This window comes from Biomphalaria glabrata, unplaced genomic scaffold (assembly GCF_947242115.1).
Source record: "Biomphalaria glabrata unplaced genomic scaffold, xgBioGlab47.1 scaffold_20, whole genome shotgun sequence".
Lineage (NCBI taxonomy): Eukaryota > Metazoa > Mollusca > Gastropoda > Planorbidae > Biomphalaria > Biomphalaria glabrata.
The window spans coordinates 644713-670246 of NW_026602928.1; the positions used below are offsets into that span (position 1 = coordinate 644713).

Here is a 25534-nt window from a genome sequence, read left to right on the forward strand (position 1 = left end):
TTACATTTCATCTACTTCCGGACCCGGTGTGTCCTAAATTTACTGAAGAAATGGTTGAAGACTAGATCTACATCTAGTTCTAGACATAGATCTCTAGATCTACTGATCTAGTAGTCTAGGTCTAGATATTAGAATTAGATCTATTCTTAGAATCTAGTAAGTGCTAATTAGCCAAATATTCCATTCAAATCCCTTTCTTTTCACGACAATGGCTCTACTACAGTACTCTACTAGAATTTACTAGATCTAGTCTAGATTCTAGATCTAGATCTATCTATCATCATCTAGACTCTAGACCTAGACAATCTAGGAATCTAGTCTTAGTCTAGACTAGGCTACTAGATAGGTCTAGGTCTCTAGACTTCTAGATCTAGAATCTAGACTAGATTTAGATTAGAATGAATAGATTTCAATAGATCTAGATCTAATCTAGTCTAGATTGTTTTTTAGATTTTAGATGATTTGATAGATTATCATACTTTCATAGATCATGCTAAATAAGGCTATTAGATCTACTTTTCTTATTACATAGTCTAAATTAGTTTCTAGATCTAGAAGTAGGGCTAGCACTAGATAACTAGATCTAGAAGTAGGCTCTAGATCTATCTAGAAATAGACTTAGAAGGTGATAGATCTCTAGATTCTAGATTTCTATGTTAATGTATCATTATGTAAATTTAGTTCTTAATAAGTCTATTATAGACTATAGATTTAGACATAAATATTTAGATCTCTAATATAATTATTATAATCTGTGTTCTTAGACATAGAGGACTTATTAGATATAGATCTAGACTAGTACTAGTAGACTCTTAAATTATTTTAGATCTAGAACTATATACAAGATCTAGTGTGACTAGAGTAGAGCCCTAGAATTAGAAAAGGATAGATAATCAAGTAGATCTAGAACAGTGATTCCCAAAGTGGTCTATATAGAACCCCAGGGGTCTACGATGACTTCCAGGGGGTCTACGAAAGTTAAAAAAGGAATTGGGGGTCTACGAGATGTAAATGGGGGTCTACGAGAGTGGATCTTGATTTAAGAAGGTCGTGACTTTAATTAAAATCTTAAAATTATGTAATTAACAATTATCTTATACAAATATAAATTATTTAAATTGTAATCCTATTGTTCGAAAGAAAAATTATTTTAATACCTCATTTAAATAGATTAATTTAGTCTATATGGTATTTGTATTTAACTTGGCCAAATATAATTATGAAATTACACAGTGGTGTTGATTTAAAAAAAAATTTCCATGACACACTTACATTGCCAATGTCTTTTATGCAACAAAGTTTTATTTAGACACTTTGAAACCACCTAAGTTAAAAGATCATTTGAGACGATGCCACCCTGATAAAGTGGATGAAGATTTTAAAAGCTTTTGAACAATCAATGATAAAGTTGAGAAAAGACTTACAGTGAACAAAATCTTTGCTGTGGTATAAAAAAAAAGAGAAGATGATGGTTTGCAAGTGTCTTAAATTATGTTTAACTTATTGCGAAATTCGGAAAACATCACACAATAGGCAATAAAATGATTTTTTTCATCCACTGAAGAAGTTTTAAGAACTTTTTGTCCACAAACCTACATCTGATAGTATTACAGAATTCCTCTAAGCAGCAAAACAATTCAAAGGCCTATTGATGAAATGAGTTTCTAACACAAGTAGACAGGTCAAACTTGCCTGGTAATAAACATTTAGTTTTGGCGAATGTTCGTTTTAGTATGGATCAAGAAATCCTCGAAAAAAACTTCTTTTTGCGAAAACTAATAATATTTAATGGTTTGAAGGACTAGTTTAAAGAAAAAGCACTCCCCTTCACTATAATGTCAGTAACAATGGTTGGAGCACCTTTCATGGTTGGGTTCTACTGTGAATAGGGAAAAAATGGTAGAATTCTAAATATCTTCAATTTGTTATTAACGCAGTTAACTGAAGCAACATTTTAAATACTCCATTAGTTGCTCAAATGTGTTGAGAAAATGACAAAGACTTTCATCAGTTCGTCCTTCACACTGAAGTTCGATGGCCATCGAAACGCTTTATTTTAATTTTTTTTTTCTTTTTGACTTTGTATCGGAGCTCTTGGATGTCAAAGATCTAATTTTAAATTGAAATTTAATCAGACTGAAATCAGACATTGCTTATTTAACAGACTTGTTTCATAAATTCAATGAGGTTTACTTACATGTGGCCATAGGCGTAGCCAGGATTTTTTTTTGTTTATTTTTTTATTTTGTACCCCAACCCCCTTCAAAGCTACGCACATGCATGTGGTTGTTATTACTTTTTCACTCTTCACATTAAATACGTTAGGAATCATTGAAAAAAAAAAGCACATTGGAAGTTCATAAATCAGAAAAATTACAATTCAGCAATATTAGCTAACCAGGGGGTCTACCGAAAACTGGAAAACATGACAAGGGGTCTACGAGCCAAAAAAGTTTGGGAACCACTGATCTAGAATAATCTAGACTAGATTTCACTAGATCTAGTCAATAGATTTAGACCTAGTAGTATCAAATAAAATTATTTGTTTTTTTAGTTTTTGTTCTTTAGGAGGGTTTTTGGGCCAAAGTCTTGTTCGGGTCTCTTGATTTAGAATGCACCATTGAAGGACATGGTCAGCATTCTCTGGTGATGGGCAAGTTTCTCTAGTCCCGACATTTAACTTCCAGAACATATATTGTCTCATTCAGTGAACAAGCCTTTTCCTTTGTGGAGACTAAACAAGCATTACTACTCGTCGATTTTGACTGACTGTAATTTGACAGCAGTCACAAGGATAGAAACTAGTAAGCTAGTTCCACAGTTCCGGAACATCATGCACGAGTGTAAAAAGTAAAATACTGCACATTAAGTACAACTGTATATTTGTCAGGATATTTTAATGTAAAATGACAACAGCAATTTGAAAAAAAAAATCGTAAAATTGGTTTAAATAATTGCTAACTCTTGTTGTAATTCCTTAACGTGAAGTGTGGGGAAAAAAAAGAAACGTGAATATAATACAGTGTAAATATGAATTAAAAGACATTCTACACAGTTAGCTTAGAGTGTCTCTATAAGTTGTATATAAATATGCGGCCCGCCATTCCCAATTTTTAAAATAATGCGGCCCTCGATACAAAAAGGTTGCCCACCCCTGATCTAAGATATTCATGTACTGTTTTGGATGTTATGTATGTCGACATATCCGATTTGATTTTCTGGCCCAATAAGGAGAGTCTCAGGCCCAAAAAATTTATTTGTACTTATGACAGGAAGATGACAGTAATAAATGACTGTTTTGAAATTTTCATTGAGAGACCTAGCAGCGTTAAAGCACAGGCACAAACCTATTCTTCCTATTAGCACAACACAGTAAAATATCTGATTGGAACTCATTACTTTCAATAAATGAATTAAAAATATTTATACTAAGCTTTATAGTTTCTTTGGATTTAATAGCCTTTAAATTTTTATTTTTAGAAGTGATGTTGTTCACAAGAGAATCAAATTTAACTTTTTGTTTTTTAATGAGGTGATATCAATCTCAGAAACCTTAGTTGGCAAAACTTTTTTAAGCTCTGATGGATTTATCCAGTAAGATAACAAGCCTGTAACTGTCTTACTGTCTTTGAGCCTGGTGTTGGCTTCCAGCATAAATAAAGTGTCTGCCACATTTCTTCTTCTTCATCGTTCTCATTGTTATGTTGGAGTGTTCATATGACTAGACCAGTACATGAGATGAACTGCCCAGTGGTTTCCAAATCAGGGAGCTCTCCATATAGTTTTCTTTCTATTGGGGTGATTTGGGGCCAACGTCTTGTGCAGGCCTCTTGGTAGAGAGAGCAGTTTTGGAGGACGTGGTCGGCATTTTCTGGTGATACTCCACATGGGCAGATTTCACTGGTTCCAATTTTGAGCTTCTGGAACATGTGTTGTCGCATTCTGTTGTGTCCGGTCCTGAGTCGAAAGATTAGACGTTGGTCTTGTCGGGATAGCTTATAGTAAGCGTCATCTTTCTTGTGATTTGGATGGGAGTTCGTCCATTTCTCATTTATTTTATCTACAATTAATTTCTTCATTTCTTCTGGATAGAGTGCAGAGTTTACTTGTCAGTTTGTTCTCCCACTCTTGGCGAGTGTGTCAGCCTTCTCATTTCCTGCTAGTTGTATGTGAGCTGGTATCCATTGGATAACAGTTTTTTTGCTGTTGTTGTTGAGCTTTGTAAGTGCTGTTCTGAGGTTTTATAATATGAGGGGAATCAGAGTTTTGCAAGCTTTGGAGGGTTGTTTTTACGTCTGTTAGAAAGACAATCTGACTGTGAGGGGAACTTGGATGATTTGCTAACATGGTAGCAGCCAGTGCTAGTGCTTCCCTTTCTGCTCTGTGACTGTCAGAGAACTCTCCAGTTGCAATGGATATTTCTAGTTTTCCTCCATCTGGCCATTCGATAAGTATTCCAGCTCCTCCATTTGTGGTGGCTTTATGGGATGAGCCATCCGTGTAAACTCTGATCCACTGATTGCTAGGGTAATTGGTATGTAGAAAACAGTTCACTATTTCCTTGAGCTCTGTTGGTCTGTAATCAGATTTTCTTTTTATGTTTTCAATATGGTCCCTTGTAGTAGGAAGAGGGCTTTCGTCCCATGGTAGAGATTCATTATAGTGTATTGAGGATTCCAGAGTAATTTTTTCAAGTTGGTGTTTCTTTTTTTGGTTTAGAAATTCCTGTATGAAATTGGTCCTTTTGAGACGTTTTTTTGTGCCAGTTTTGTGGGTTTTTGTTCTGAGTGGGTGCCTCTCCAAGGTTTCCAATTTAGTGAATTGGGAAAGGATTTTTATTTCTCTTCTTTCATCCAGAGAGATCAGGGCAGCGGTTTCCTCCATAGCTCTTATGGGTGTTGTTTTTATTGCTCTGTCATTATCCTTTGACCAATATTTTGAACCTTGTCTATTTTTCTTAGGTTGGTTTGGGCTGCTGAGCCCCATGCTGTGGCACCATACAGGTCTTACATAACTGGTATAGGTCTTTTTCAGGATGTTGTGATTAGCTCCCCAATCTGTGCCAGCTAATTTTTTCAAGAGGGATAGTCTCTGGATGCCTTTACTCTGTGTTTTATCTATTTGGTTTTTCCAGGTTAGTCTCGGGTCATAGGTGACTCCAAGATAAGTAGGGCTGTCATTTTTTTCTAAAGCTTCCAAATCTAATGTTAATTATATTGTTTGTTGTTTTGTTGACTGTGAGAATATGGTATATGTGGTCTTTTTTGTGTTAATGGACATGCCCCAGTCTTTGGACCAATTATTGAGTTTATCAAGAGCATCTTGTAATCGAAATTTCGATGTTCCTACATATTCTTCTGTGCTAATTATGGCAAGGTCATCTGCATACATGCTGCTTTTAACTTTTCTAGGTAGGTTTTGATTTAGATCGTTTATGAATATTAGGAAAAGTGTTGGGGATAGGACTCCTCCTTGGGGGACGCCATTTTTTATACCCACTGTGTGGCTTCTTTGTCCTTGCATGCAAACTAAGGATTTTCTATTATTTAGGTATTCCTTTATCCAGTTGTACATTCTTTGGGATATGTGATGCTGGATTAGCTTGAGCAAGAGACCTTGTTCTCAGACTTTGTCAAATGCTTTTTCTAAGTCAACCCACACAATTGTTGTTGGTTTCTTTTCTCGAAAGCCGTCTTCTATTTCTTGTGTGATGAAGGCAATTTGATCTTCTGTTGATCTGCCTTTTCTAAAGCCAGCCTGGGCTTCAGTGAGTAGGTTATTTGACTCAAGGATCCATGTCTGCCACATGAGTGCAGGACTCACCAAGTCCAACTATACAAGAACAGTGGGCTGATAGAATAATACCATCTTCTTCTTATATAATACAGACGTTACTTCAAAAAAGAAGATGATTACGTCCTACGCGTCATGCATTTAGTCATGCATATTAACCAATGACTTAAATTCTGCCACGTCCCTGGTTTTCCTGGCTAGCTCAGGTAACCCATTCCATGCTCTAATAGTACTAGGAAAGAAGGAGTATTTGTACAAATTTGTCCTAGCATATGGGACGAGGAATGTGCCTTTATCTTTGTGTCTTTCAGAGTATTTTATTAAATTTTGTTTTTGTATTTGAAGATTATGGTTCAGTGTTTTATGTATGATTGCTACTTTACTTTTGAGCCTTCTGTCCTGAAGGCTTTCTAAATTTAGTGATTTTACTAAAGGTGTTACTCTAGTCAAATGTGAATATTCGTTTTGTTATGAATCTCACTGCTCTATTTTGTGTCTGTTCCAGTTTCTTAATGTTTTCTTGAGTTGAGGGGTCCCAAACGGAGGATGCATATTCTATTATTGGCCTAACCAAGGTTAAATAACATTTTAGTTTTATGTTCTTATTTGATTTATAGAAATTTCTTTTAATAAATCCTAATGCTTTGTTTGATTTTTTTGTAGTTTCATCAATATGTGGATTCCATGATAGTTTTTCATTTATTATAACACCTAGGTATTTTGCGTTTTTAGTCTGTGTTACTGGTTTGCCATGAATAAGATAAGGGGAATTAATTTGTTTTAGTTTTTTTGTTACTCTTAACAACTGACATTTTTCTGGGTGGAAAGACATGCTCCAATTTGATTCCCATTTCTGTAATTCATCTAATTCTCTTTGTTAAATATCTGTGTCTTGTGTTGTTTTTATTGTTCTATATATTATGCAATCGTCTGCAAATAATCTGACTTTTGTTCTTGAAGTAATGCAATTTGGTAAATCATTTATGTAAATTAAAAATAGTAGTGGACCCAAGACTGTTCCTTGAGGTACACCTGAGTTTACTGTTATCGGTGTTGATTTAGAGCCATTTATTATTACAGTTTGTTCTCTCCCTATCAGAAAGTCTTTAATCCACTGATGCAGTGGACCATTAATGCCGAAATATTTTAATTTTTTAAGCAAACTATGGTGGTGAACTTTGTCAAAAGCCTTAGAAAAATCTAGTAAGATAGCATCTATTTGTTCACTATTATCTTGACTTATTACTATCCAGGGCTGCAGTACATGCTAACCACTGAGAGTGAAGACCTATTAAAAAGAAAAAAAAAATTATTTAAAATACCTGTACATATCAAGACATTGGTCTCATATACATGTAAATACCTTTGAATATCAAGATATTAACTATAATATAACAATATTTATTACTTACCTTTGCTAGTGGTTTAAAAGCCATAACATCTTGAACCCAACCATCTAGGAACTGGTTGTAAGCTGCTAAACTCTTGTAAGCCTGTAGACATTTTCAAAAGTAAAAATAGCAATAACATTTTAATAATAGATGTAGAACTCTTGTAATATAAAGAATTGGTTGGACTTTGAAGCATCCTAAAAATATAGAAATTCAAAACCCTAGTTTACACCAAAAATTCAATTGAGACTAGTGAAGTGCTTCAGCCGCAACAGCCAAAAGGTTTGGGCTAAGGTGTAATTAGCTTCAAATCTTAAAGAGCATTTGAAAGTTGTAAAAGAAACACAGATCTAGGACCATTAGACTTATCAACAAGTTACTAGTCTTGATGAGCCTAGTCCTAAAATAAACTTTAAAAAGTCTTCAGCCCTAGACTTAGATCTAAACTGGATAGTAAAGTTTTCTTTGGTTTAGATGCTAGATCTGATCTATATAATACTAGTATCTAATAATAAGTAACTATTATCTGTAACTATAGTCCAAATATATCTTGTGCAGAGATGTGTTTAATGAGCGCCTAAAGGCAGCACTGAAAACCTCCCAGATACCCCTCCCCTCCGGTCCACCAATGAGATTGGACCATAGCGCTCTGAGCATGCTATAACTATAAGCATGAAAGTAGTGCTACATAAAAGCTAAATTTATTTATCTTATCAAGTGACCTAGAAGTGAAGACTAGATCTAGCTATATCTATTAGATAAAAATTAAGTTTCATATGCTTAAAATATGCAGCAACAGAGAGATGTAGATTTTAGATGTTATCTAGATTTTCTAGATCTATTCTATAGAGTCTAGATGAGATCTAGAATGATCTACTAAGCCTAAGCATTATGTAGGCTAGACTCTAGATCTAGTCACACTCTAATCTGAGACATCATCCAGATTTTGTATATAAGATATCTATGATCTATGTAGCCATAGATCTACATCTAGAATACTAGACCTTGAAGGCTTGAGTAGAGAGTAGATCTCTATCACAATCTATGTAGGCCTACATTATATGTTACAACAATGTTGATCTAGCTCTAGACCAGTGTTTCTCAAACTTTTTTGTCTGCCGGCACAGTAAACAAACTACAAAAATTTTGCGGCACACCACAAAGAGCAACAGATGTTTTATAATAAAAAGAAAAAAAGATTTTGCCTGTTTTTCAGTATTATGTTTAATGTGAATGTTGTGCCTGTTTTTGAGAGCAAATGCGATCTAATCGAGGCTCCAAAGTCGACAAACAAACTCGCATTTCATCGTCTATTGTAAGAAGTCTCTCTCTTTTCTTAGATTTGATTTCAGTCAGTGCTGAAAATCCAAACTCACAAAACCATAAAGATGTAAATGGAAGAATTATTTTGATTGCTTTAAAATTGATTACAGGATATAACTTGTTGATTGAAATCCAAAACACATCCAGGCTTTCTCTGAAAACTTGACTTAAGAATTGCATCGTTTTTTAAATCATTGAGCTGCTCTTCTTCTTTAGTTGTAAAATTTGTAGCTTCATTGTTTCCAAATGGAGAGCTGACCCATTTATATTCATTACTTCAAACTGTTGAGAAGTAATGCTGCAATGCTGACTGCAGGTGTTTCAAAGTGTCCAGAATTTCGGGGGTGATTTCTTTATTTGAAGCACATTCATTGTAAGTACGAAAGCAGTCCTTTCGTGATTTTACTTTGCCACAAAGACAATCAATTTTAACCAAAATGATTTTAGTTTTGAGGATGCAATGATGATGGTTTCCGATGGTCCTTGAAGACTTCAATTCAATGAATTTAATTTGTCAAATAAATCAGAGAGAAATGTCACCTTAACCCACCAAATCTCGTCATGAATAGAAAATCCAAAGTCTTTTTTTTTTTTTTTTTTTTCAGCCTCCAAGAATGAAATCAGCTCAGCCTTGAGTTGGACAACATGCTTTAACACTTTTCCCCTGGAGAGCCAACAAACGTTGGTGTGATACAGGAGACATTAGTAGTCTGAATCCATTGCTTCACAAAGCTCTGAGGAAAGTCAGAATGCAAGCGGTCGAGATTTGAGGAAGTTTACAACTTCAATCACTTGATCCAGAACAGACATCAAATATTTGAAGGCAAGAGCTTCTCTGTGGATTATGCAGTGAACAACTAATACATTTGGATTTTCTTGACGCACAAGAGTGAAGAATCCCTTTCTATTTCCCTGCATGGAAGGACAGCCATCGGTGCAAACGCTGACACAGTTTGTCTCCACTGTACTTTGAATAGCAAAATGTTTTCGTTCACCACTTAAAAATCTTCGCCTTTGGTCGTAGTTGGTAAGTCTTTTTAAAATAAGAATTTGTTGACACATTTTTCATCCTTTATGAACTGAATAAAAGTTTTCGAAGTATTCCTTCGGTTGCGCTTTTACAGCTGGATGTTTTGTTTCCAAGTGTCTCTTCAATTTGCTTGGAACAAGCGCCTCATTCAACAGAGCTGAATTGCAGATCAGACAGAATGACAATGGAGAATCTTCAGGTCCTGAAGATATGAAACCATATCCGATGTAATCCTCTTTGTACCTTTGTTTGGTTCCTTGCTTTTCATTGAACGCTTTCGCAGTTTCATTCTTACCAACGTATTTCTCCATGGATAACAATGGCTAAGGCTTAGTAATAATTTGTTATTATTAGCATACACCTACAAAATTTACATGAAACACATCGCTTATTATAATCGTTACCAATTCAAGAACTGCTGAGCGTCTGCTAAGGCGGCCTACATTTGAGTCATTATAATAATATATGTATAGTGGACAACTCCATAACCTGAAGAGCTAACACCCCTTTCCGTCATAATGTAGCGATCCACTACTATTACTGGTCGTTGCAAGTTGGGATGTCGTCCAAAGGTAAAATAAAAATTTAATAGTACGCAAACCTGTGTAACGCTGCACGTGTGGCATTCTGAAAACTCCTCGGCACACCTGCAAATCTTCGGCGGCATACAGTTTGAGAAACACTGCCCTCGACAATAATAAATATTGACTATTCAATCTGATTCTACATTTATGTCAAACAATATTATGAATATAGTAGTCTAGATATGCTAACTTAAATAGTTAGAATATAGATCTAGAATCTAGTCTAGATTAGTTATTAGTAGATCTAGATCTAATCTAGGTCTAACAATAAAATTGATTCGGAATACCTTGAACTCATCCTTTGTGATTGTGTAAGCACTTTCAGTAGAACAAGATTATAAGTGAAGAGATCTGGATAACCACGCTGGACTGTCGTTCGGACTTATCGATGGTCAGGGGTTCAAACCCTGCCCGCTCCCATCCCCCGCCGTCCTGCGGGAGGTTTGGACTAGGAAGTAATTATCTTCAACTCTGAAGGAACATCCGAAATAAGTAAAACATTTTACAAAACATGTATTTTTTATTATTTTTTTTTAATATTTAAAAAAAAAAAAACACAAGGAGGGCAGCAAATCATTTTCTTTATTATGCTGGCTTGCTTTCAAAGTGTAAGAATTAGTATTTGTTTCTGACTATATCTTTCTTTGCTCGACTTATCCATGGTAAGTGCCTAAAAGCTTGTGTTGACTGTGCATAGAAGCCAGATTTTTACCAACAATATGTCTGCCGTGCCCTGATCACATGACTATGTCTACCAACCTAAAGGTACCTGGTGTGATGGGAAAGGTAAAGGCGGCTGGTTGTTGTGCTGGCAATCTCATTAACCATGGGCCACAGAAACAGATGACCTTTACATCCTCAGCCCCCTAGATTGTAAGGTCTGAAAGGGGAACTTTACTTTGATTTACTTTAGTGGGAAAAAAAAAAGTTTCTTCTTCCCTTTTTTATTCATTAAACACTGTTTTCTTTTCACTCAAAGAACTTGTAGGACTACTTTTAGCCTAATCAATTTGATGGAGGCGTGGTGGCTGAGTGGTAAAGCTCTTGACTTTCATACTGGGGGTCCCGGCTATGAATCCTAGTGAAGACTGGGCACCTCTGAGTCCACCCAGCTCTAATGCCCAATCCATGGTTCAACAAATTTAAAGATCTTACATGGCAGTATGAATAAAATGACAGTCTATAAAGTCAACTAAAAAAAAGTGAAATTGTACAAGATATAAAATGGAAATATTAATTTGGAGCAAGTCACAACATTTTGAAATAGAAATGTACCAGCTACAACACGCTAGATGCAGTGGATACCAAATCACAAAATTTTGAAATAGAAATGTACCAGCTACAACACGCTAGATGCAGTAGATACCAAATCACAACATTTTGAAATAGAAATGTACCAGCTACAACACACTAGATGCAGTGGATACCAAATCACATCAGTGTAACTGGCAACTCAGATGTAGACTTCTTGGACAACCAGGGAAGGCTAACACCAACCACCTAGCAGGCTGTGAGCTTCCATAAGCAAATTACATTTTGAAAAAGAAATTTACCAGCTACATCACTATAGAACACAGTGCTACATCATATGATTCAGCAGTCAATTCTACAGAAAATAGACAAAGTAAAAAAGTAAAACAAAAACCTAACTCCAAACAATAAAAACAACAACCTTCAAAGCAATAGAAGAGATCATTTTTTCCCTGGTTTCTCTGGACAAAATAAGAGAAATAATAATTCTTACTCAGTTTACTAAAATGGAAACCTAAGAGAGCTACCCACTCAAAACTTAAACCCACAAGTCTGGCACTCAAACTAACTGAAAAGACCATTTCATACAAGAATCTCAAACAAAGAAACACCACTTATAAAATATAATTTATGAATCAGTTAAACAGTGCAATGACTCTCTTCCCTGGGACCTAAGCTCTCTTTCTGGTATGAGACAGTATTGAAAACATAACCAAAAAATCTTATCACAATCAGAAAGATCTCAAGAAAATGATGAATATTTTTCTACAAATCTAATAAACCAATAACTAGTGGGTCAATTATACAGATGGATCATCTTAAGAATCCACCAGTAACAGAAGAGCTGTCTTATTCAATAAATGGCTCAATTGAGAAAGATTAGAAAATTTAATTGCCACTGGCGATCTCTCAGATGCACTTTCTAATGAATAAACATTTCTTTCTAATGTTTAAAAAAATCTGATGCCTCCTCTATCAAAAAAGTCAGGACAGCTCTTATAAATCTCAACAATAATTGCAAGAAAACTGTTCTTCAATGGGTCCCAGCACACTTTCAAATAGAGGAGAAGAAAAATCTGACACTGCCAAAATGGAAGAATAACTAAGCAGACTTAAATTCCATGGGAGGTGCAGTGGCTAAGTGGTAAAGCACTTGGCTACTGAACCAGGGTGCATGGTTTGAATCCTGCTGAAGACTGGGGTTTTTAATTTTGGGATCTTTGGGCACCTCTTGAATCCACCCAGCTCTAATGAGTACCTAACATTAGGGAAAAGTAAAGGTGGTTGGACACATGACACCCTGGTTAACCATAGGCCACAGGAACAGATGACCTTTACATCATCTGCCCTATAGACCACAAGGTCTGAAAGTGGTACTTTACTTTTTCTTTTCTTAAATTCCACTATATCTGGAAGAGAAAAAAAAAAAAGAGTAGTATTAACCAAAACCAAAACAGTTGTCACTCAAACATCAGGATTAAGGATGCATGTTACATTCTATCAGGACACAGTCAATGAATTATTTTTCACCTTTGAACAGGGCACAACATAATGAGGCAACACTTATTCTGGATGTTGAAACTAGTGAAAAGAACATGTGGCCTTGTTTTATCATGAGGCCCATACAAAATACTGGCCCCCAACAGTCCTTCAGAATAAAGATTGTATGGAAAGCTTCCTGATCTGAAAAGAATGGAGTTCATCTTCAATAAATATATATATATCTGAACCCTACAATTTATAATGAGAACACAGAGAAAAAAAAACACAAACAGGATGTAATATTTAAGTTAAACTTTTGTCACACAGTCTCATATTTGTTTATATTGACTTTAATATTCACATTTATTCAAATAAAATAGCTGTATATTTTATGCATTTATCCTTAAAATGTGGCGCACTATTGGCCACTAGTTCAAATGTTTGATGTGTTTAAGGCTATATAAGGTTATAACTATTCCTTTGGCTCACATTGAATTAAAATCATACATTGTAACAATTTGTGTGTCTACATCCTCTTATTGTTTATTTGTGTTTTCAGGTGGCGATTTTATTGTTTACCATGAAGTTGTCTAATTTTCAAATTTTACTGACCAAGTTTTGTACAGTGACTGATCCATCTGCAGTTTCCGAACCAGTAACTGATATCTCAAAAAAATATTGCTTTACTGATGGTGTCTGGTCACCTCAGGTAATCTTTCTCTTTTTCTTTTAATATGTAAAGAATATTATCTGTATGTATTTTTTTATTTAGAAATGGATACTGTTTGTTTAAGGTGGATACTGTTTATCTAGGGTGGATACTGTTTGTCTAAGGTTGATGTGTTTGACCATGGTGGATAAAACAGAGCATGATCTTTGCAGAAGTTGTAGAACATTTTTCCACCATAGAATCCATACATTGAAATGAAAATGTTCAGATTTTATCCATGATCACCTGTCTGAAGATTAGGAACTAGATATAGGTCTTGAAGTATTACACTTAATGATCTATTTAAACAAATAAAAAGAACTCTACTGTTTAACCACAAATATTAATAAAATTTGGAAAGACCTTCACATAATCCTTGTTAATTTTTTATTACCTTTTCAATATGTTTAATTTGTTGATTTTTTCTTGAAAAATGTGTAGTTTTGGGTACTGTATAGACAACACTTATACCCACATTCTCATTATAAAATAATTAGTTTCTACTTTTGGACATTATGACAAATAATATAATCCGTTGGCTTTGTGGAGGTATCAAAATGCTCTATAAAAAGGAACTTGATTCAAGAAACACAAGGAAGGGAAAAGAGAAATCTATTATACATAAGTAAGAAGTAATGGGATGCACAGTGGATATTAATTTTTAAAAAAGTATTACAAAAAGTAAAGTTTACCTTTCAGACCTTGCGATCTATGGAGCAAATGATGTCAAGGGAATGTTTCTATGGCCAGTGGTTAATGAGCAGGTCGTCATGTGTCCAGCACAATGACTAACCTCCTTAATTTTCCCCACCTAAAGTCAGTTACCCATTAGAGTTGGGTGACTGAGGGGCACCCTAAAAATTCAAAATCCCAATCTTCATTGAGGTTCAAACCCTGGACCCCATGTTTTCCTATGAGGTACACAAATCATTTAGCCGACAAAAAATCAAAATATTGATATAGAAGCGAAATGAAATATGACTGAGCTTTTGGCCCATGACTTTGAAATGCTAATATCTATGTATACTTCTTTATGTTGGCAGATGATCAACATGATTTGTTCATTGAAAGACACTTGAAGGTGTAAGTTGTAAAAGGTTTTAAAAGACTTGCCAAAGCAAGGCATTCTTGACAGGGATAAACATTGGGAGCAGCTCTAGCTGACTCAGCTCAGAGGATGACATCACAGTTAATTGACATCTTTCTGTTAACAATGCATGGATTATCTTATCTTCTTCATTCTAGGGGAATTATGCATTGAGTGAAGACATCTTGCTGTAGAAGAGAAGAACAATTCAGATAGTTCACATGATTGTTTTGATTGGTTTTGATTGTCTTATGTTAATGGCTGGTAAAGAACTGAAACATGTAGGCTGGAGATCACTTGATAGAAATCAAGGTAGGACTGCACTTTTGCACAGAGTAAAGTTGAAGCATGTAGTTACCAAGTGTAAAATAATATTCAAATTGCTATTAGCTAAACTAGTGAAACCTGTAATTTAACATACATTAACATTCTTTTCTTATTTGAATTCTACTGTTAAATTTCAATTATAACATTAACCCTATCAAGTAATTTACAGGTCATGTTTCTGTCTATCAAGCTATTTACTTCTCATATTTCTATGTATTCTTCCATAAATTTCTATGAATGAATTCACCCTTGAGTGGTATATTTTTGTCTGTATTTGCAAATACATATTTGTGTTGCTTTTTGTATTTCTGACTTGCAACTTCTGAATTGAATCTCCTTTCTTTACACAGAAATCTCTGATCTACATTGTATGAGAAAATCATGAAGTGGTTGTTGTCATTGATCCAGAAACTAAGTTGCAATCTGTCTTGATAAATATATCATACAGATTTGATAGTGGCCTATTCAACCCGAGGCGGCTTAAAGCAAAAACAAAAACAAATGCAGCAGTAATCAGAGATTTGCTATTTGCTGACCACTGTGCCCTAAATGCCTGCTCTGAAAACAATCTGCAGATCATCGTCAGTGACTTCTCAAGAGCATGCTCAGACTTTGGCCTTACCATCAATACGAACAAGACTGAAGTCTTATATCTACCTGCTCCTGGGAAAGCCTACTCGGATCCAAGCATTACTATAAATGGACAGGATATAAATGCAGTGGACAAATTCACATATCTTGGCAGCACACTCTCCAGAAATGGAAAAATCGATAGTGAAATCGACCTGCGTATCGCCAAGGCCAGTGCATCCTACAGCAGACTGTCTACAAATGTCTGGAACAGACGTGGTATCACCACAAACACCAAGCTAGGTGTCTATAGAGCCGTCATCCTCCCTACATTGCTTTATGCCCCAGAAACATGGACAGTGTACAGTAAACATGCAAAGAAACTAAACCACTTCCACATGACATGTCTGAGAAAAATACTAAATGTCAAATGGCAAGACAAAATACCAGATACAGAAGTCCTTCGAAGAGCGTGTCTGCAAAGCATCCACACAATCCTGATGCAGTCCCAGCTGCGATGGGCAGGTCACATCTACAGAATGGAAGACCACCGCATCCCTAAACGACTCCTGTATGGCCAACTAAGCGAAGGAAAGCGCTCGCAAGGTGGTCAAAGAAAGCGCTTCAGGGACACCCTCAAAGCTTCTCTGAAGGTGTTCAGCATAGACCCAGGCACCTGGGAGACAGAGGCACATGACAGAGCATCATGGCGTCGCGCTGTGAAAACTGGCGCACAGGTTGCTGGGGAAAAAAGAACAATGCTGGCAGAAGAAAAACGCCAGAAAAGAAAAGCAAGGCCCACGACACTAGCTCCAGCTGGAATAACCTGCCCAGTGTGCGGCCGAACATTTCGGGCTCACATAGGTCTCACCAGCCACATGAGGAGGCATAAAACCCCAGTGCAAAGCCCTCAGCCCCCTGGATGACAAAGTGGTCATCATCGAACCACGATGGACGAACTATAAGTTGCAATCTGTCTTGGTAAGCAGTATTGAAGTTAGGGTGATAGCTTTCTTGGTCACAATAATTTAATTTGAAAATTAAAGTAATTTTTTTTGCTTTAGTAGACAGATTTATAATCATTAAACATTGTTTTAAATGTCTAAAAGATTAATTAAAATTTGTAAAACTGTTGTGAAATTATTTTCACTGTTATCAGTATTTTTTATTCCTAGATTTATCACTGCTTTTAGTTTCCTATATAATCGTTGTGTTACTATTCAAATGTTGTGTAAACATAATTCTTATTACTATTATGCTTTACAAAAAAAGTGAATTATGTTCTTAAAGGCTCACTAAATAGTTTTATTCAACACTTCATACAGTTGGAGAATTTAGGGGAACACTTAGCTTATTTTTTTAGGATGGATTATTTCCTTTTATTTAAATTAAACTATAAAACTAATAAACCATATTCATATTTAATACTTATTTTCAAATATATATCTAGACCTTCATAAAATGCATACAAAAACATGTGAAAAAATTAGGTTGATTAACTTTGATGAAATTGTATACTTGATGATCATATTTTTGTCAATATCAGGAATGATATTGGTCAAATGAATTGTAAAATGTGTTGTGGACTCAAGCCTGTTTTTAGACTTTGACTTTGTTACAACATAATCAGAAAATCCTGCTGCACTTAAATAGACTGTGGGAAACTGAAGTAATGATAGCTCATTTAATGGATGATCTGTCAGAAACTAGATCAGTTCAAAGTCCATTGTGATGTTGTAAGGAAAGAATTTCCCTTATGGAGAAGGACTAATAAAATCAAATTGTTTTGTTTTCTGTTTTACTTAATAATTAATTCATGTACTAGTTAATTATTCCAGTAGTTTGTGAAACACCTAGTCAGGCTTTCTGTGGTAAAACAGTTTGGGAAACATTGACATACTATATGAAGCAGATAGTGACTCAAATGATCATATTGACAGCATTTTAACTTTATTTCTGTACAGTTGTAATAGAGTTTTAGAAAAGAACTTTGATACATGGCTCTAGCTTTAGCCATGCATTAATGAGTTTAAGTAGTTTTTTATTTTAGTTGTAGGCAGGGAGTTGATTGGTTGATGTCTCAATATACATGATCATGTATTATGGTCCGGCACTTACGCTGGGTAGGGCATGTATCCCATATGGAAGATGAACGTATGCCAAAGGCAGTCTTTTTTGAAGAGCTAAAAGGTGGTTGACGTAACAGAAGCGCCCCACAGATACATTTCAAAGACCAACTTAGGCATCAGCTTTCCTTGGCTGACATAGATAGAAGAGAGCACCTGGTTGCATGTGGCCTCAGAAGGATACAGCTGGATGTCAATCACGAAGGCAGCAGGATACTTATTTGAGACCAAAAAAAAAATCTGCTGCCGAGGACAAATGCAGACGGCGAAAAGAAAATCTGAATTAACCACCTGCGAACAATGGTTATGCTTGCCCTGGATGTAGCAAAATATGTAGGTCACTGCTGAGGCTGCGCAGCCATGGGAAATACTGCACTCCTCACTAATCTTTAGACTCCAAGACAAGCCTTATACAGGATCATTGTTAAGCTCACTATCAGTTCATTATTTAGAATTTTCTTTAAAAAAAAGCATAAAAAAACTTCCCCTTTCAGACCTTATTGTCTATAATAATATAATATTAATAATACATGCTTTGTCCAATACAAGAAAAAATAAATATTAATTGTTTTTTATATTTTCTTTATTTACTGTCAGATGTTTAGTCACTTTGGGAGCAGTGATCTTGAGATTTCGATGCTAGATACTCTCAGATTTGAAAGCCGGTATCTTGGATATTTTCTTAGCTCCTCTAGATCAAGATGGCAAAGAACTTTATAAGGATAGGTCTCCCATCCATCACACAACATTCAAGCACCAATGGGTTTCTTTCAAGGAGTTGAAGATAAGGTTTGAATCAGATTTATCTTTTTACTACCTCTGGCATTTTTTTTATTCGTCTCATGCTAAAAAGTGATATTTTTTTTTGCAAATTAGAGGACAGAAGGTAATATCAACACTGGCACTGGTGTAGATGAGAGTAGCTGGCAACTGATGCTTTCTGAAAGAGACAATTAAGCTCTCAAGAAGGCAGTGGAACACACATTTAAGGCCAAAATAAAACCTGTTTTGAAAGACAGGTGAAAATTCAAAAGAAAACAATTGGATCCTTGAAGGACAACAGCTTTGTCTGCATCAGATGATGAAAAATATGCATGGAAAAAGAGGGTTTGCATAATATTGATGTGTAAAAACAAATGTCACAGATGACAATCTCAGCTCTGCATGGCCTATACAAATGTCTTCCACACATTAGGCTGATTGTTGACAAAGGGCAAAAGATTAGCAGCAAAATCTCAAGTGTGATAATTGAAAAATAGAGTTAGACTTGACTCAAAACATTTTGAAAGGACTTGTAATGACAATATCAATGCAATTCCTGATTAAAACAGAAGGAAAGGCTGGATGAAGACTTGGAGAAAAGTTCATTTTCTAAATAACTTTTTTATGTAAATTTCATTGACTTTCTAGAATTTGAGTTCAATCTACTTAACTGTGTTTATTTTGTGCATAGGTAGTTCCCCTTAACGAAGCTGAGATGAGGCAGTTAAAGCAAAAGGACTGCAATGTTTGTTTCTAGGTAATGTTTTATAGACATAACATTTACCATCCTTTTTATTTATGAAAGTAAAAAAGTTTTTTTCTTTTCTGGAGAGGGGGGGGGGTGTGTAAACTGTTTGTGGTAAAAAAAAAAAAATAAAGTTGCCCTTTCCGATCTTGTAGTCTATAGGTCAGATGATGTAAAGGTTATCTGATTCTGTGGCCTACGGCTAACGAGGGTGTCATGTGGCCAACAAAATGACAAACCACTTTACTTTTTCCCTAACTAATATCAGGTACCCAATAGAGCTGGGTCTTTACCAGGATTTGAGCCATGGACCCTGGTTCAGAAGCTAAGCGCCTTACTACTCAGCCACCGCACCTTCCTGTTTGTGGTAATCAGGGTTTGCGTTTTGAGTTTAGGCACATGGGCACAATTTAGGCCATGTCGTTCCCAGGCTGTTTTATCTTGATAGGCTCTAAATATAAGTGTCAAATATGTTTAAATGTGTATAAGATGCATGTCCAGATAAAGGTGCTACAACTGACCAAATTTTTTAAAAATTCATATGTAAAGATAAACTAAATCATGACTAGTGATGTGCCTTTAGAACTGTTTCATGGGAGAAAAACATCTAAAATCATTTTTTTTTTCTGCAGGACCAGACACAAGAGAATTCGACAACATATGTATCAGAAGATCAAAATCAGAAACTGAAATCTGCCCATTTGGAGTGTCACCAGAGAATGCTGACCATCTCCTCCAAAACTGCTCTCTTTACCAAGAGGCTGTACATGACACTGGCCCCAAAACACCCCAATAGAAAGAAAACTATATGGAGAGTTCCCTGATTTGGAAACCACTGCGAAAATAATCTCATATACTGGTCCAGTCATCTGAATGCTCCAATAAAAAAATGAGAAGGAAGAAGAAAGAAGATTGTATGTACCATTTTTGTTTGTTTGAGGATGGGGAGAAAAGTGTTCTTAGAATTCAAACACCAAAAGTATGTGTCTTTATGAATTCAATGTAATTGATACTAGGCTTTTTGGGCTGAAAATAAAATGCAGGAAATTTTATTGGAAGTGCAGAAAGAAAAAGAGTTTTTAGCCAAAATAAACAATGTATAGCCTGAGAACAAATCAGGTGGAAGAACCAAGGGTAATGCTAGTATATTATAGAAGTAGTATCTTTTTTTACGCTTGCAACTTCATTGATGCATAAGTGTCACAAACTGCTTGTTAATGTGATATGAAACATAATTTTTCTTTTTTTTTGGTACACATATAATCACTCTAAAAAATTATTTCTAAGATAGATAACTGTCTCTAGTAACCTGCTAGTGGACCATGATGAACCTTTTTCTATCTTGCTTTGTATGATATAAACTTTCCTAGTTTTGACTTTAAATTGTCATTCTAGTCGTGTCAGTTATGCTTATAGGCTGTTAGACAAAAATCGTGAAAACAAGAGTACATAACATTTTCTAAAGAAATTTTAAATATTTTGCATTTTTAGGGAAGCAACATGGCTATCAAAAAGCAGAGACGATACAAACCTCATTAGATGGAGAGTTTTATTTTGTTGGTAAAGTCCTTGGTTTTGAGCCAGCAGAGAAACATAGAAAGGTAATTTGTCAACATTTCAGATTTATCACTAAGAGAAAAGCAGAAAAGCTTTGATGGGCAGCATCTCTGTTGACCCAGTGATCCATCAAACTTATGGAACAAGTGATGGTGAAGATGTTCATTACAGTGCTTATGTCTGGGAACACTGAATGACTTACATTTTTAGTTCATGCTTTTCAAAATGTGGTGATGAAAGCTGAATTGAAGCCTTCATCTCTGGCCAGTAGTCATGCTGTTTATTATTGCTAGTATTATTATTGCTTTTGATTAGCACAACTTCCATGCTCCTATAGCAAGCACAGTGCATTCTGGGTCAATATCTTTTGTTGACATAGGGGGGGGGGGAGGGGGAGGATATCTGTGAGTCCTTCCTTTAGGCTCTTAGCAAGCACAACTTCCATGCTCCTATAGCTAGCACAGTGCATTCTGGGTCAATATCTTTTGTTGACATATGAGGGGGGGGGGAGGATATCGGTGAGTTCTTCCTTTAGGCTCTCAGCAAGCACAACGTGGAATCAAATCAAAAATACCTAGTCTACAATGTGATTTCAATTGAAGCTCTCCTCACATACATAATCAAGCAGTTTATAGCTTAGCATTTATAAATTGTATAATGTGTTATGTTTATATGTGTGATTTTTTTTTTATGATTTAAAGAAAGAAACTTAAGGATTTTAATTTTTATTCTTTTTGAAATATGTAAGGAATGTTAGTGTATTGTTGGCAACATTGTTGGTGTAAAAATGTATTTTCACTTGGTAGCCAAGAATGCTTATAACTGATATATAATTAATAATAACAATTAATAATAATAATTAACAATAATTTAATACACAAAATGTCCAAAGACACACAATTTTATTTAAAATGTCTGATATTTATGTTGCCAACTTTTACCTAAATTTCAATTGCTTTATTGTTTCAAAGTTATAGACATTTGAACCTCAGCATTAGGGTCAAAAGGTCAATGCCCCACGAATATTTTTTTTAGATTTATCAATTGGCTATGAACATAAACTGTATTAATTGGAAGCATTAGCTTTCTAAAAAGTAAAATAAAGTCTATTGGCAGATGATGAAAAGGTCTGTTTCTGTGGCCCATGGTTAACAAGGTTGTCATGTCACCAGCACAATGACCAACTGGCTTTTCTTTTTCTCTAACTTATATTAGGTACCCATTAGAGCTGGGTTGACTCCGAGGTACGCTAAAGATCCCGAAATTAAAATACCTGTTTTCAGAAGATTAAATGTTTAGTTTCTCTTTATGTTACTACAACTTTTTATTTGTTATAACTTTTTTTTTTTATTGAATATTAACATTTCATGAATTATTACATGACACTTATCATTTTGCAGGGCCATACACATATATGTAAAATACATGCTAGATCTATGAGTGTAGAGAAAGATATTCGTTATGAGCTGCTGGCTAGATTATGCCCAAACAGTACAGGTATGTATTCACATTATTATGTTTATATTTATGGGGTAATGAACAATGTTAAAAGAGTGTGATGTTTAGCTGTTTTGGATAAAATCTCTTGGCTCCCTATCAATGGGGCTTGAGCTCAAATCTTAATTGAGCTTAGTTGTGTTTGCTGAGCCTCTAAATGCAGTACAGAAACCTTTTTACTCCAAGTTTCCACTAAAAGAGATTAGACCATGAGCATGTTATAAGCATGAAAGATGCGCTCTATAAAAAAAATAATTAGAAAAATAAAGGAATAACTTGTAGTGAATGGAAAGAGCAAGGGTATTTATTTGGTAAAAAATTAAATGACTCCAGATTAATACATTAAAATCCTAAATAAGAACCCTTAAAATGCAAAGTAGCGAAACTTTATTGAAAGCTTATAATCAGCCACTACATAAAACATTCACTAACCCTAACCATATGACAATCAATGACTACAAATCATTTATGGCTGCCTTTTAGCCTTTTAAGCCAACAATCAGTTGCCTGATTGCAACTTGCTTAGAACATAAGACTTCATGAAGTTATTAGAGCTATTGAAACTATTTAACCAAGCTGGGTTCAAAGAATTTAATGTTGAGATATTACAGTGAGACTTTCCTAATCCTATTTGATGTTGAGATGAGACTTTGCTAGTCATATTTGGTGTTGAGACATTACATTGAGATTTTCCTAGTCATACTTTGATGTTTAGACTTGACTACTTTCTCTTTCTTCCATTCAAGTTTATACTTTCACTCAGCAATCTAATACTTGATACTCTTTCTATTATTGACAAATTCATGTATGAATACAAGCAATTACTTCATTTTAATGTACATTAGCTTTAAAAACTGTGTATTCATCATAATGTAGTTACCACAATGATCTTTATTATTTACAAATTTAATTCTCTCACAAACTATGTTCTTTCCTCTCAACAAACACTCTTTATGTTAATGTCTTCTCATCTACTCTTGATAATGGTATACAGAAGTAAACCTAGATTTCCATTTGAATCAACTTACATTAAAAGAGAAATTCTTCTTCTTCTTCTTCGTTCTCATTGTTATGTTGGAGTGTTCATATGACTAGACCAACACATGAGATGAACTGCGCAGTGGTTTCCAAATCAGGGAGCTCTCCATATTGTTTTCTTTCTATTGGGGTGATTTGGGGCCAATGTCTTATGCGGGCCTCTTGGTAAAGAGAGCAGTTTTGGAGGACCTGGTCAGCATTCTCTGGTGATACTCCACATGGGCAAATTTCACTGGTTCCAATTTTGAGCTTGCGGTACATGTGTTGTCGCATTCTGTTGTGTCCAGTCCTGAGTCAAAAGATTAGACGTTGGTCTTGTCGGGATAGCTTATAGTAAGCGTCATCTTTCTTGTGATTTGGATGAGAGCTCGTCCATTTCTCATTTATTTTATTTACAATTAATTTCTTCATTTCTTCTGGATAGAGTGCAGAGTTTACTTGTGAGTTTGTTCTCCCACTCTTGGCGAGTGTGTCAGCCTTCTCATTTCCTGCTAGTTGTATATGAGCTGGTATCCATTGATAACAGTTTTTTTGCTGTTGTTGTTGAGCTTTGTAAGTGCTGTTCTAAGGTGTTTAATATAAGAGGAATCAGAGTTTTGCAAGCTTTGGAGGGTTGTTTTTGCATCGGTTAGAAAGACAATCTGACTTTGTGGGGAACTTGGATGATTTGCTAGCATGGTAGCAGTTAGTGCTTCCCTTTCTGCTCTGTGACTGTCAGAGAGCTCTCCAGTTGCAATGGATTTTTCTAGTTTTCCTCCATCTGGCCATTTGATAAGTATTCCAGCTCCTCCATTTGTGGTGGCTTTATGGGATGAGCCATCCGTGTAAAATCTGATCCACTGATTGCTAGGATAATTGGTATGTAGAAAACAGTTCACCATTTCCTTGAGCTCTGTTGGTCTGTTAACAGATTTTCTTTTTATGTTTTCAATATGGTCCCTTATAGTAGGAAGAGGGCTTTCGTCCCAGGGTAGAGATTCATTATAGTTTATTGAGGATTCCAGAGTAATTTTTTCAAGTTGGTGTTTCTTTTTTAGGCTTAGAGATTCCTGTATGAAATTGGTCCTTTTGAGATGGTTTTTGTCCCAGTTTTGTGCAGCGGTTTTCTCCATAGCTCTTATAGGTGTTGTTTTCATTGCTCCTGTCATTATCCTTAGACCAATATTTTGAACCTTGTCTATTTTTCTTAGGTTGGTTTGGGCTGCTGAGCCCCCCCATGCCGTGGTTATAAGAGAAATAAATCTGAATAGTATTTATTTAGAATCTTGTCATACTGATTATTTTGATAGTGACTCCATATTGTCTGTGTTTTTATGCTTTTTTTCTAAGTTTTGAATTAATCATTTGTTTGTTAATGCATTGGTTAAAAAACAAAAGAGGTCTATTGTTGTTTTTTTTATTTTTACTTTTTTATTTGCTTTTATCAATAGGAGCGGAAATTCGTAGTGTTGGCACAGAAGCTGGAATGTTTGCTATCAGGGCTCATAGGAAGATGGCTACAGAGAAAGATTTTCTGGGAGCAGTAAATAAAGTCATCAAAGCCTACGCCAAATCTAGTGCAACTCCTTGCTACATGACTTACAATGAAATCAATAGTAGCTTGATAGAAATGGCTACTAGAGAATCAGTACAGAACTTGTGTTTACTCACTGATCTGATTTTAAACTTAAGTGAATCATTGTTTGTATTCATGATGTTTTATTTCAACTTATTAAATCATGGTATCTTTCTTATTAAATATGTTGTCAGTGTGGTTTTTACTTTTGTCAGTAATTTGTTACAGCTGGATGTTCCTTTGCAATTTAAGATTATTGCATCCCAAACCTCCTGCAGGATAGCTGGGAATGAGTATGGGCATTTCATCTAGTAGGGTAGCTAATAGAATCTGAACATGAATGAACTAGATCAGTGTGCTTGATACTCAGGGCATTAAAAAGCAATGCATGAACAGTACCCAGATGTGGCTTAATATCAATTGATAAAGACACTAGAAAGCATTATGAAAATAATTCTTCAAAAATCAAGTATTCAGAAATAATGTTTTGGGTAAATAGGTTGGCATGTCTTGAGCTTATTTAAACCATAAATTTTTTTTTTTTAAATTTAGACAATTAAGTTTCAAACCAAATTATTTTGATTCAAGTTTGTAAAATTAGGCTTCTAATTACTACTTGCAGTACACAACAATGGCTGCATTGCATTTATAAGTACTTGCTTAAATCAATAAGATTTTAGCATTTCCTGTATAAAAGTTAACAGTTG

At 35.1% G+C, this 25534-nt stretch overlaps 1 protein-coding gene across 7 annotated transcripts; it reads left to right on the forward strand.

Moving 5' to 3' along the window:
* On the forward strand, nt 1-25251 carry LOC129924135 (uncharacterized). Of its 7 annotated transcripts, XR_008776064.1 has the most exons (12): nt 16-156; nt 827-1047; nt 9113-9534; nt 13414-13563; nt 14607-14962; nt 15328-16528; nt 18271-18462; nt 19127-19192; nt 19813-20094; nt 20672-20781; nt 22138-22234; nt 24703-25010. XR_008776064.1 is itself a non-coding variant. In XM_056017966.1 (4 exons), the coding sequence occupies exons 1-4, from the start codon at nt 20070-20072 to the stop codon at nt 25137-25139; spliced, it is 669 nt and encodes a 222-aa protein (XP_055873941.1). In that variant the 5' UTR covers nt 20028-20069; the 3' UTR covers nt 25140-25251. The 7 variants fall into 7 exon arrangements, 1 of the variants encoding a protein (XP_055873941.1); XR_008776062.1 differs by lacking the exon at nt 827-1047 and having other exon boundaries at nt 1-156; XR_008776066.1 differs by lacking the exon at nt 827-1047 and having other exon boundaries at nt 1-156; nt 19819-20094.
* The last annotated feature ends 283 nt before the right edge of the window (nt 25252-25534 follow it).

Excerpts from the sequence above, each read along its gene's own strand:
- LOC129924135 (XM_056017966.1), top strand. The coding sequence starts at position 20,070 with ATGAGAAGGAAGAAGAAAGAAGATT. Across the intron at positions 20,782-22,137 it reads CAGCAGAGAAACATAGAAAG|GGCCATACACATATATGTAA; the intron begins GTAATTTGTCAA and ends ATCATTTTGCAG. Across the intron at positions 22,235-24,702 it reads ATTATGCCCAAACAGTACAG|GAGCGGAAATTCGTAGTGTT; the intron begins GTATGTATTCAC and ends TTTTATCAATAG.